We start from the raw sequence: 13,273 nt of genomic DNA, 5'->3' as shown, positions 1-13,273 counted from the left end.
TGATCCCTGACTCGTTCTTTCTACGCGTTAAACGCCTGTCCCAACAATTCCTCTGGAAGGGTAAGCAACCAAGGATAAGCTTTTCCCAACTCACTAAGCCCAAACATTTGGGCGGCATCGGCCTTCCAAATCTGCGATGCTACTCCCTTGCTTGTCATTTGGGTAGAATCGTAGATTGGGCTACCCATGAGAAGTCCAAGAGTTGGGTCCACCTTGAAAGCCTAGCCTCAAACCTACCCCTTAAAACTCTGCCGTGGATTCTCCCCCCCCACATACCTAAGGGAGCTAAAGAACATCCCCTCATAGCAGCCACCCTACGCAACTTCAAGACAGCCTGCAAACAATTCCAGCTATCGTCCAACCCAGGACCGCTTATGCCGGTTCGCATGAACCCGGCGTTTGCTCCTGGTATGAATGATTGTTTTTTGAAGCCGGAATGGCCTCATGCAGACATACAGGCGCATCACTTCTACCAGGCTGGTCAGCCTTTAGATTATGAGGGCCTCCCTGTCAGACCCGACGGAGAGCCCCTTCCGTTTTGGTCGTATTTTCAGATCCGTCACTTTCTTAGAGTGTCCAACCGGGAGGGGGCTTTGTCACGAAGCCTGACCCCGTTTGAGACTCTCTGCTCCCAAGCTGCTCCACAACAACACTTGATATCGACTATACACACTATGCTTTTCTGGCAGAGTTCTCCGAAAGACGGCTGGGCCTGCCCTGCTTGGGAGAGAGAGTTGCAAACGGTCTTTTCAGAATCCGACTGGGAAAACATTCTGATCACCACACACAAAGGATCCTTAAATGTACACACACAAGAAAATAACTACAAAATTCTATCCAGGTGGTATCGTACACCGACACGCCTACACAAATTTAACGCAGCAATATCAGAGACCTGTTGGAGATGCCAGTCGGAACTGGGGTCTTTCATTCACATCTGGTGGTCCTGCCCCAAAATCCAGACCTTCTGGACTCAGATTCACGCATTGACCTCCCGAGTCACGAATCAGCAAATTGAATATACGCCAGCCACGCTCCTTCTTCACCTCTCTTCTACATCTCACTCCTCTTACAGAAAGTCTTTGTGCCTACATATGCTTAACGCAGCCAAGTTGTGCATACCGGTACACTGGGGATCTACAGAGATCCCGACTATTTCAGAATGGCTAAATAGAGTGGGAAAGATAGCGGAAATGGAAGAGCTTATTCATATCGCTCGAGACTCACCCCAAAAATACGCCCGTACCTGGGACCGTTGGACCCAATTTCGTTCTTCTGCAGAATTCGGGGCCCTCGCAAACCCGGTCACACATAACTCCAGGAATACTAATACCTCTGAGCAAAATTGATCCTTTACATCCCCCGAGGGTGACATGTCCGGGACCAGAGGGGTCCTCTCATACCAACCCCTACGATGGTAGGGGTGCCCACATTTGTAGAAGGGGCTACCGTCCCTAGCCCCTATTGATGGTTTGTCTCGGCGGAGGTCGGGGGGGGCAGACCGTGAAGGTCCTCTCCCCTCCCCCTGTCCTCCTCTCCTTCCCTTTCTTAGGTTCCCCTCCTCTCCCTTCCCCCTGTCCCCCCCCCCATCCCTTACATTACCCCCCGACTGTTCCCACATACCTGAAGACCTGACACCAGACACATACCCCCCACGCCCTTACATTGAGGACCGTTGTAGACGAGACCTTTATTAAAGAAAAGTGACAATGACTTCTTGATGACACCATTCGTGCACGATGCTCAGGAGAGACCGCCCTGTGATACAGGATGGACAATGTGACCCTAATCAGGCTAAGCGCCACCGCGTTTTCTCCTTCCGCTAATGGAACGATTCAGTGATAACGCGAAGGCAGACACATAGGGCTTTTCCTCCCTACACCCTCCCCCTTGGAAATTTATATCCCTCATTTTCTCAGTTGTGTTCTTGGGATGAGGGGATTTTTTCCAGTTAAGGTGTTCTAATTATTTAACAGATCACACATCCAGTAACATGTCTACAAAAAATGTTTTTATATTTTGTATTTCTTTCTTATTTTCAATGTTTTGGACGTCTGTACGTTACTTATCTGATTGTAACTCTGGCATACTCTGATATGCAGTTTGTATTTTCCCTTTTCCTTGAAGAAAAATAAAAACTTTTATGGAAAAAAAAAAAAAAAAAAAAAATGCCATAAATCTCTCCCCTATTTTGCAGACGCTATAACTTTTGCACAAACCCATCAATACACAATTATTGCAAATTTTTTTTACCAAAAATATGTAGAAGAATATATATCGGCCTAAACCTAGGAAGAAATTAGTTTTTTGTTTTTTATTTTGGGATATTTATTATATCAAAAAAGTAAAAAATATTGTGTTTTTTTCTAAATTGTCACTCTTTTGTTTATAGAGCAAAAAATTAAAACTGCAGAGGTGATCAAATACCACCAAAAGAAAGCTCTATTAAAGGACGTTAATTTTGTTTGTGTACAGCATTGCACGCGCAATTGTCAGTTAACCGGTTCCCGATCAGCGCACTCCGATATACGTCGGCAGAAATGGCACGGGCAGGCATTGGCGTACAGGTACATCCAATCTTTAATGCCACCCTGCCATCGCATGCGGGTCGGGACCCCCGTGAGTCCAGTCGCGGGTCCCGCAGACTCGATCGCCGCGGGCATACCCGCGATCATCTCACGGGGCGGCTGAATGGAGAAATGCCGCTGTAAACAGCATTTCCCCATTCTGCCTAGCAACTAAGTGATTGGAGCAGAGATCAGTGCTCACTAAATGAAAGCCAGCCCCCTACAGTTAGTAACACACCCCTAGGAACACTTAACCCCTACACTGCCACCCATTGGTTAACCCCTTCACTGCCAGTGTCATTTACACAGAAATCGCTGATCACCACCATTACTAGTAAAAAAAAAAAATTATTAATAAAAATGCCATAAAACTATCCCTATTTTGAAAATGCTATAACTTTTGCACAAACCAATTTTTGGGGGAATTTTTGGGATAATTTGCGATTTTTTTTTACCAAATATGTAGAAGAATACGTATTGGTCTAAACTGAGGGAAAACATTTTTTTTATATATTTTTGGGGGATATTTATTATAACAAAAAGTAAAAAATATAGTGTTTTTTTTTCAAAATTGTCGCTCTATTTTTTTTTTATAGCGCAAAAAATAAAAAACGCAGGGGTGATCAAATACCACCAAAAGAAAGCTCTATTTGTGGCAAAAAAATGATGTCAATTTTGTTTGGGAGCCACGTCGCGCGACCGCGCAATTGTCAGTTAAAACAAAGCAGTGTCGAATCGCAAAAAGTGGTCTAGTCTTTGATCAGCAAAATGGTCCGGTCTGTAAGTGGTTAAAGTGACACAGGGCTGTATAGAAAAAAATGGTCTAGTCAAGAAGGGGGTAAATCCTTCTGGGGCTGAAGTGGTTACGATTCTTCTTCAATTCAGAAGCAGCTCAAAGCAAGTCAAAAATGACTTGGAACAACTCTGTGAACAACTAAACAATGAATCAAACAATTCAAATGCACGTCAAAGTAACTCACAAGCTCCTAGCTGAAAACTGTATTTGACTTAATTCTGAGTCTGATGTCCATGTATATAATCCCTTATACTCTGCAGCCATATAGAAAAACAGAGCTGTATGTATCATAAGGCACTGTTTGTTAGTTTAAAAATATTTTGATGGGTAAAACAGTTTCTACTGTACCCTATGCCTTTAAGTTTATATCTAGCCTATTTATATTTAGCCTATTATTTTTATATGTTATATTATTTTTATATTTCTCATTCAAGGATAAGTTCAACTTTGTAAAAAATAAATGAATAAATGCACATCTTTTTGCAGGTAAAAAAAATATGCATTTTTTTTTTACTAGGAGCCTGCAACGCATTGCACCCACAAACAGCAGATCGCGGGTGCAATGCAGGACTCCTGCAGATTGTCTGTGTGAGCTGTCTGCTTGTACCTCATATGAGCAGGTAGCTACACACTGACAGGAAGCTTCAATTAACTTTTTCAACAGCTCAACAGTACCCTGGTAGTTCAGTGAGAATTACAAGCCTACAGCCACAAAGGTTTTTAGTACTTGTAGTTCTCCCATTCACATAACTCTGTGAATGAATGAATGACGTGCCTTGGTGTGCTGTTTTTTCTTAAATTGTGACAGCAAGTGCAGGGAGAGCATCCCTTACTCACTGTCACATGAGTATGTGAGTAACATGTAACATGTTACAAAAAATAAATCTATCCTTTAATATACAATAGATAAAGAACAGCTCATACACTATATGTTTATATATGCTTATTTTTTTGTTGTGTTGTAATGCAAAAGTTTAGAAGTTCAGATATTTGTCATCATGCCATATTTAAGATCATATGCTTTTAATGATTTAGGTGCATTTCACATTTGGGGTAAGTTAAATATGTGCAAATAAATAGTAAAAAGAAGCAAGGATTGCATATATAATGTCACAGATATCATCTCACATACATTTGTGGATACATAGGATACTGTAGATATGAATGACGTTGTAATAACAGAGCATCTCCTGGCATTTGCCTTTCCAAAAAAATACACCCTTGGTCTTGGAGCAGAAATCCAGAAGTGCTTCTCTGTACAAGAGAATCTTGTGGCAAGTGATAACCTCTGTGTCTGTCCGAATCATCCTATTTTTACACATTAAAATATGGTTTATTATTCTACTGTATATGGGGCCAGTGTTTCTGTAATTAGGCACTGTATTAAGTACTGTATTATTGGTTTATATTTAATATGTTGCAGTGGATTTAAAGCTGAACTCTATGTATGTTGTCCATTGCAGAGTTACATTGGTCTAGCTTGGATCGATGTAATTATGGTTATCTCATACCTGAGTAATTGCTGCAAATCACAGTAGTAGCCGGCACTGATACAATGACAGCAGCGATCTATCATTGATCACAGCATCGATGATTACATTTATTGCTAACTTTTCCCTAAGTGGAAAGCTTTAGCATAAAAGACCTTTTAATTTGTTTTAAAACCCAACACCAGTTCTTTTAGTTTTCAACAGATGCACAAAGGTATAGAATCTCTGTCAAGTTTTTATTTACAATTTGTGCCCCAATAGACTGTGACATAAAAATGTTGCTTGGATAAAAGGAAGATGTCGGATCCTTTTTATTGCTGTCTATGTTCCCACTGGGGAGATTCACCATACTATGTGTCCTGGTGATCATTATCATCAGGGAAGTAAGTTAGGGGAAATCCAAACTTTTCCACAGAAAAAGAAGTAAGGGAAAATATTTCAATGGGGACACCTGCTCCAGAGACAGCTGTCTAAGATGAGAATTCCCCTAATTTGGGGACATTTTTTCTAACTTTCTGTTGCGTCTCTGAGGCAGGAACTAAAGAGAATCCCTGAGACAGGAAGTGCAGGGTAATATTTGGTACATTAGCAGCTAAAAATTAAGTGACAGGGAATGTGTCCCTTCCATAATCTATCCAAAACTAAAATCAGGTTTGGCTATACATATAGTTTTCATTTTGACAGTACTTGACAGTATTGCAAAGTTTTAGATACTAGTTGGCATATCCACAATACTGAATTTAGAAATGTATAATAGCTAAAACACTTAATATTGGCAATATTTAACTCATGTGATACCTCTCTCAACCAAACAGACCTTCTGGGTCCTATAACTCTAGATCCTCATTCCAGTTTTTCTCTCTTCTTTTTTTTCCTTTCCCCTCTTTTCTCTCTCTCATTTCATTCTTCTTTCTGTTTTCTTTCCCTGTTTTTTTTTGTGTGCAGTCGTTGTTTACTTCATGTATAAAAGTTGTGATCCCCACACTACAAAATATAATTCTCTGTCACTTGTTACCTAGTTGACTGCTGCTGTGGTATATGGTGTAGGTGCCTTTAAAATTACAGTATTTGTACCTAGCACTGTCTCAACATCAGCAATGCAATACAATAATCATAATAAAATGGCTTACATACATGTGCAAATACATTTTCAGTGCCAAAAAAAGCGTATAGTCTTTGTAAAGTGCTTATTCAAATGCTGTGCAGTGCCACACCATGCTCCCCTCCCTATGTGCACATACTCACCAGATAATGGTGAACATTGCACCTGAAAAGGAGCTAACATTCATCAGATGATGTTCCCAAAAGATGGTCTGCTTGTCCTTGTAGTTCTCAAGTAATTAGGAGTAGATCCTCATATGTATAATGGAAAATATAACCAGGAAATATCCATAGTGTAATACTGTTTCTTTATTGAATTTAAAATCCTGACAACAGCCAAACTCAAACTTGCACAACCCTCTTCTTGTATATCGGCAAGTACTGTTGCCGCTTTGAAACTCAAAGAGCCAAGGTCTGCGTTCCAAGCAGTGGATATGATGTCACTGCAAGTATCCACCCGCCTAATGTATTTCGCCATCAATAGCCTCTGATGATGCTTCTGGGGCAGAGAGAAATGCATTAGGCTGGTGGATACTTCCGGTGACGTCATTTCTGATGCTTGGAAAACAGACTGCGGCTCTTTGAGTTCTATTGCGGCGTCAGTATATACCTATATACAAGAGGAGTGTTGTGTAAGTTTGACTTTGGCAGTTGTCACGATTTTAAATTCAATAAAGAAACAGTATTACACTATGGATATTTCCTGGTTATATTTTTCATAATGCATATGAGAATCTACTCTTACCTGCTGGAGAACTATAAGGACAAACGGACCATCTTTTGTGAACATCATCTGATAAATATTAGCTCCTTTGTAGGCACAATGTCCACCATTATCTGGTGAGTGTGGGCACATAAGGAGGGGAGCACGGTGCAGCACTGCACAGCATACGAATAAGCAATTTACAAGGAATATACACTTTTTTTGCCACTGAAAATGTATTTGCACTTGTTTATAAGCCACTGTATTATGAAGTAAACAACAATGCAATACAATAATCATATCAAGTTAGGTTATACTTGGGTTATCTGCCATTGTGGATTAGTCAATTGTCCTTTCGATATTTCCAGCTATATACATCTATGCCATATTGTTCCTATGATTACTTGTATTATTAATCAGATTTGACGTTTCTACTCAACCTTGTTTCTTCAGTGTGACACAACTTTCAGTTTGGAATGAATCTTTGATTTGTACATGTCATGCTTTGGGCAATAGCAATTGTTGCTGACTTACTGTACTTTTACTGTTCTGTCGTGTTCTTTTCTTTGAAAATTGAAACAATAAAAACATTTTCATCTCTAATATTGGCAATATTTAATACTTACAGAATAGAGCTTTCAATCCGTGATACTGTCAAAAAGGCTGCTAGGTTTGCTGTGTAAGATGAAATGACAATTAGGGCAAAAAGCCACCAAGCTCCCATCATCATTCGTGTTGCCAAAGTTGTGTATGGAACTTCTCCACCTATTAGAAAAAAATAAAACATAATTTAGTAGGTGAAATCAAGTTATGCTTTAGGTCACAGTGTTTAATTTATTAGTATTTCACCATGCTTTTCTCTCTGAAGACTTAAAGTGAGATCCAAAAAAATGTAATAGAACTCTGGCACATGTTAATTTTCTTTTACTGAGCGGAGGGATTATGGCCAATTTTGAAAAACAGAAAGTAGAGGTAGTTCCAGTAATCCAATCTTTAGGAAACAAAGGTATAGACCCATTTTGACATATACTCTTCTGAAATCAAATGTTTGATTTGATTCTTGTAATTTTCCTGTAATAGTGTAAGGAGGACCTGATAGCAGCTGATACCTGTTGGTAAAATGATAGGTCATTGTTTAGGACCATGCCCAAGCTGTGCACATGGTCTGTGCAACAGCTTGTTCACATTGTTGTATACCAATTCTATTAAAAAACAAAGAGACTGCGTGCATGGGGGGTAGGACTTAAAATTGAAAAATACCCTACCAATGCACTTTCTCCAGCTGCCCCCTTGTGGCGTAACCCCACCCTGGAGCAGTTTTACAAACTGCCTGAACCCCATGCTTGGACTAAATTCAATATTAGAACAGTAGACCAGGTGATTTCTGACCAATCGCTGGCTCCACTCCCCAAGTTGATTTCTGAATTCAACGTCCCGCAGAGTTATTTTTTTAGGTATCTACAACTCTCCCATGCCTTCAGGTGCCAGTTCTCCAGCTCTCCCCCCCAGGTTGTCCAATCCGCATTGGAGGGCCTCCTCAAGTCCAGTTGTGACACTAAGCCCACCTCAACACTTTACTCCCATTTGATAATGACCTCCCTCCCTACTTTGGGGAAACTTAGAGATAAGTGGATGCGAGACATTCCCACCTTTGATAACGATGATTGGGATGACATGTGGGACTTCCCCTTCAGATCCCTGGTCTCCCTGAGAGATCGGCTGATACAGTTTAAGATGGCCCACCGAGCATATTTCACCCCCTACAGACTGCACAAAATGAACCCCGCCTCCCCGCCGGGATGTTGGCGTTGTGGGACAATACCGGGGGACTTCATTCATATTTTTTGGACCTGCCCAGCCATTGTTGACTATTGGAAGGAGATACTAGGGGTCATTACACAGGTCACCTCCATATCGCTCCCACTCTCTATAGAAACTTGCATACTGGGCCTGCTAGATCAGCTAATTCCCACTGTGGCGCGGCGCACCCTAGCTGGGCTACTTCTCTTCTATGCCCGCAAGGCCATTGCGCTCAGCTGGCGTAAGCCCACTCCTCCCCCTCTCTCCCTGTGGAAAAAATTGGTGAACGACAGCCTGCCTCTCTACAAGGACTGCTATGTTAATAGAGGTTGCCCGCAAAAATATGACAAGGTCTGGTCCAGCTGGCTGGCGGATGCCTCCACGGCCTCAGACCCATAGCCTACTTAACGCATTTTCGTTTGTAAATGAATAGGAATATGCACTAGTGGAAATGTTGTATATCTGAGTAGCATGGTTTAGTCCTGAGTCATCCTACTGCACATGGAGTCGGCTCTTTGTGGCCGGTGAGATGCCTTGAATTCTCCGACATGTTTTTTTATGTAATGCACTGTCTTATATTGCAACTCTTTACACGTCACGCCTGTAACACTAATCGTGACCAATGTATGTGTTTTTGTTTTTGTTTTTGTCTGTCTTGTTTTGCTTTTGGTTACTTGTTCACTGTCTGAAATTCCAATAAACAGATTTGCAAAAAAAAAAAAAAAAAACAAAGAGACAAAACAAAATGTAGATTCTCAAATGTGCAAATGTACTATGACAATTAAACATCAGTACATCTTCTAACACTGACCTTTACTTGCTTTATAATCTGTAGATTTATAAGTGCACAAGCAATCTTAACATTTTTTATTACCGTGTTATGAGTAGTGATGGACGAACTTCCGACGGGATGTTTCGCGAACGCGGACCGCGAACGTGGCCGATAGTTTGCGAACCGGAACGTTTGCGATGGGCCCCATTGACTTCAATGGGAGGCGAACTTCGCAAACCTACAGGTCAAATTTACAGCCACAAAATAATTAATAGCTGTGCAAACATAGTCCCACCACATGGCCAATGACATAACACATGTATCAGGTGAATCTGGGATCGACAACTACAAGCATTCTTTTTTTATATGGGAAATTGTTGTGACAATTCAGGACTGTGGAACGCATGAAGGCAATGGAGGAGAGGGAAGGTCAGGGACCAGGGTAGGCAAAGAAGAGGGTGCAGGAGATGATCACCAGCAGCGTGACATACAGCAATGACACCTGCACCATGATAGAGTCATCTGACACCAGCACCATGATAGAGAGCACTGACATCAGCAGTGTGACATACAGCAATAACACCTGCACCGTGATAGAGTGATCTGACAACAGCACCGTGATAGAGAGCACTGACATCAGCAGCGTGACATAAAGCACTCACACCAGCACCGTGATATACAGCACTGACAGCAGCACCGTGATAGAGAGCACTGACATCAGCAGCATGATATAAAGCACTCACACCAGCACCGTGATATACAGCACTGACAGCAGCAACATGATAGAGAGCACTGACATCAGCAGCGTGACATAAAGCACTCACACCTGCACCGTGATATACAGCACTGACAGCAGCACCGTGACAGAGAGCACTGACATCAGCACCGTGATATACAGCACTGACACCTGCACCGTAAGCAGCCCCAGGAGGAAGTCAGCATAGCACAGGGATGGTGGGAGCCCCTCATAATGAGCATAGCACAGGGATGGTGGGAGCCCCTCATAATAAGCAGCCCCAGGAGGATGTCAGCATAGCACAGGGATGGTAGGAGCCCCTCATAAAAAGGCAGCCCCAGGAGGATGTCAGCATAGCACAGGGATGGTGGGAGCCCCTCATAATAAGCAGCCCCATGAGTAAGTCAGCACAGCACAGGGATGGTGGGAGCCCCTCATAATGAGCATAGCACAGGGATGGTGGGAGCACTTCAAAATATGCACAGCAGAGGTACAGCCCCAGGAGGAAGTCAGCACAGCACAGGGATGGTGGGAGCCCCTCATAATATGCACAGCAGAGGTACAGCCCCAGGAGGATGTCAGCACAGCGCAGGGATGGTGGGAGCCCCTCATAATAAGCAGCCCCAGTAGAAATATGACACCGCTCAACCTCTTCAAAGAGGAGGGTACGGGCATATAGTACGGTGTGCTTTTTTTGCACAAGGAAGTGAGCCAAATGAAGAAAGAAGGTCTCTGTGCTCGATTAAAAAAATTGTTTATAGACATATACATGGTCTACTGGTCACATGTGTTGAATTCCTCCGAGATCCATGCCTCATTCATTTTTAGAAATGTGAGGTAGTTAACACTGTCGTGAGCTAGGCGAGTACGCTTATCGGTCACGATCCCCCCTGCTGCGCTGAACGTCCTTTCAGACAGGACACTGGATGAGGGGCAAGCCAACAGTTCGATTGCAAATTGGGCAAGCTCTGGCCAGAGGTCAAGCCTGCCCACCCAGTAGTCCAGGGGTTCATCACTCCTCAGAGCGTCCACATCAGCCGTTAACCCGATGTAGTCGGACACCTGACGGTCTAGGCGTTCCCTGATGCTGGATCCGGATGACACCTGTCGACAGGTCGACTGAAAGAATGACCTCATATCCGAAGTCACCAACACATCTTCAAACCGGCCTTTTCTTGCAGGCGCTGTTGGATTGGTACCCGCAACTCCTTCTCTGGGAATGGGAATTGCTCCTCTGCCAGCGCACGCAAAAGCAGAATGCAGCATTTCTCAAAACAAGGCCTGGAAGTGCTGCATTCTGACAGCCCTCTGTGACGGCGGTAACATTTCCGCCATTTTGTGTTTGTACCGGGGGTCTAAGTACGTTGCCACCCAGTACTGGTCCTTGACCCTTATGCTTTTTATACGGGGGTCCCTATTAAAACACTGGAGCATGAAGACCCCCATTTGCACTAAAGTGGAAGCGGTGTGGTGGCCTGGCTCCTTCTCATCATACAGGATAATGTCGTCCTCTTCATTCTCCTCTCTCCATCCACGCACAACAGGGATCCCAGAAAGGTTTAAAGCATGCTCTTCTTGCTCCTCCTCATCCGCCCCGGCACCATCCTCCTCTGACTCCTCTTCAGACTCCTGTTGTTGACTTGTCTCAGATAGAGTAGCCCCCCCTGGGAATTCATCCAGCATTGCGACTTCCTCATCTTCCCGCTCCTGCTCCTCCACAGCTTGATCATTGACACGACGCAATGCACGCTCCATAAAGAAGGCATAAGGTACCATGTCACTGATGGCGCCATGGCTGCGACTGACCAGTTTGGTGATCTCCTCAAATGGGCGCAGAAGTCTGCATGCGTCGCGCATGAGCAGCCACTGGCGCGGTGAAAAAAACCCCAGCTCCCCAGAACCGGTTCTGCCGCAGAGTTCATACAGGTAGACGTTAACTGCACGTTTCTGCTGGAGCAGCCTATCAAGCATATAGAAGGTTGAGTTCCATCGCGTCGGGCAATCGCAAATAAGACGTCTGACCGGCAGATTGTGTCGCCGCTGAATGTCAGCAAGGCGAGCCATGGCCGTGTAAGATCTTCTGAAATGGGCCAAGATTTTCCTTGCCTGCAGCAAGATGTCCTGGACCCCAGGGTATTTGACAAGGAATCGCTGCACGACCAAGTTTAAGACGTGTGCCATGCATGGCACGTGCGTGATTTTGCCCTGTTTCAATGCGCTAAGCAGATTGGCACCGTTGTCACACACCACTTTACCAACTGTCAAATTGAGCAGTGTTAGCCACTGATCTGCCTGTGAACGCAAAGCTGAAAGGAGTGCCGGGCCAGTGTGGCTCTTGGCTTCCAGGCACAACAGACGCAGCACGGCATGGCAACGTCTCACCTGGAATGTCGAATAGGTTCTGGGGAGCTTGGGCGGCGCAGCGGAAGAGACGCTAGCAGCGGAAAAGGAGGAGTCAGCTGAGGAGGAGAGGGAGGAGGATGGAGTAGGAGGAGGAGGAGAAGAAGAGTCAGGCCTGCATGCAATCCGTGGCAGTAAAACCAAATCTACACGGGTGCCACGGGTTACATGCTTGACGGCTGTCAGAAGGTTCACCCGGTGGGCAGTAAAAGTGATATACCTTCCCTGCCCGTGTTTGCTAGACCACGTGTCTGTGGTCAGATGTATCTTGGCACCGACACTGTGTGCCAGAGATACATTCACTTGCCGCTGAACATGGCCATATAGCTGTGGGATGCCCTTCTCTGAGAAATACTTCCTTCCTGGGACCTTCCATTGTGGTGTTCCAATGGCCACAAATTTGCAAAAGGCCTCCGAGTCCACCAGTTTATATGGCAGTAGTTGGCGGGCTATCAGTTCTGACAAGCCAGCCGTCAACCGTTGGGCAAGAGGGTTATCCGGCGTCATCATTTTTTTACGCTCGAACATTAGGCCCACGGAAGCCTGCCTTTTTGCAGAAAAACATGAGCTTGGCGTGATGGAAGGTGGAGTGGAGGACAATTGTGAGGAGAGAGGAGAAGGAGAAGTAGAAGACGAGGCTGGACGGTGAGAGCCTGCAGTGTGGCTTTGTGTGTTCCGTTGCTCCCACTCGGCTCGGTGATGGCTGCTCATGTGCCTTCTTAAGGCGGTTGTCCCTAGGTGAGTGTTGGGCTTGCCGCGACTAATGCGTTGACTGCAAAGATTGCAGATGGCAATGCTATTGTCAGCAGCGGACACGTTAAAAAAAGCCCACACTGCGGAGCCATGTACCGGTGTCCTGGGAGTGCCAGATGTGACCGTACATGGTCGATGACTCGCTCCTGATACAT

General features: G+C 44.2%; 1 protein-coding gene across 1 annotated transcript in view; it reads right to left on the bottom strand.

Moving 5' to 3' along the window:
* Positions 1-13,273, bottom strand: part of GRID2 (glutamate ionotropic receptor delta type subunit 2) — a 1,483,303-nt gene that overhangs the window by 216,589 nt on the left and 1,253,441 nt on the right. The window contains exon 12 of the mRNA XM_077476559.1: positions 7,284-7,422. Within this exon, the coding sequence (XP_077332685.1) occupies positions 7,284-7,422 (139 nt within the window). The remainder of the gene's footprint in view (positions 1-7,283; positions 7,423-13,273) is intronic.

Source organism: Lithobates pipiens, unplaced genomic scaffold (genome assembly GCF_037356315.1).
Source record: "Lithobates pipiens isolate NorthernLeopardFrog02 unplaced genomic scaffold, aLitPip1_a1.2 Scaffold_13, whole genome shotgun sequence".
NCBI classification, from domain to species: domain Eukaryota; kingdom Metazoa; phylum Chordata; class Amphibia; order Anura; family Ranidae; genus Lithobates; species Lithobates pipiens.
The sequence above is the reverse complement of the archived record's forward strand: the minus strand, read 5'-3'. Positions and strand labels throughout refer to the sequence as shown.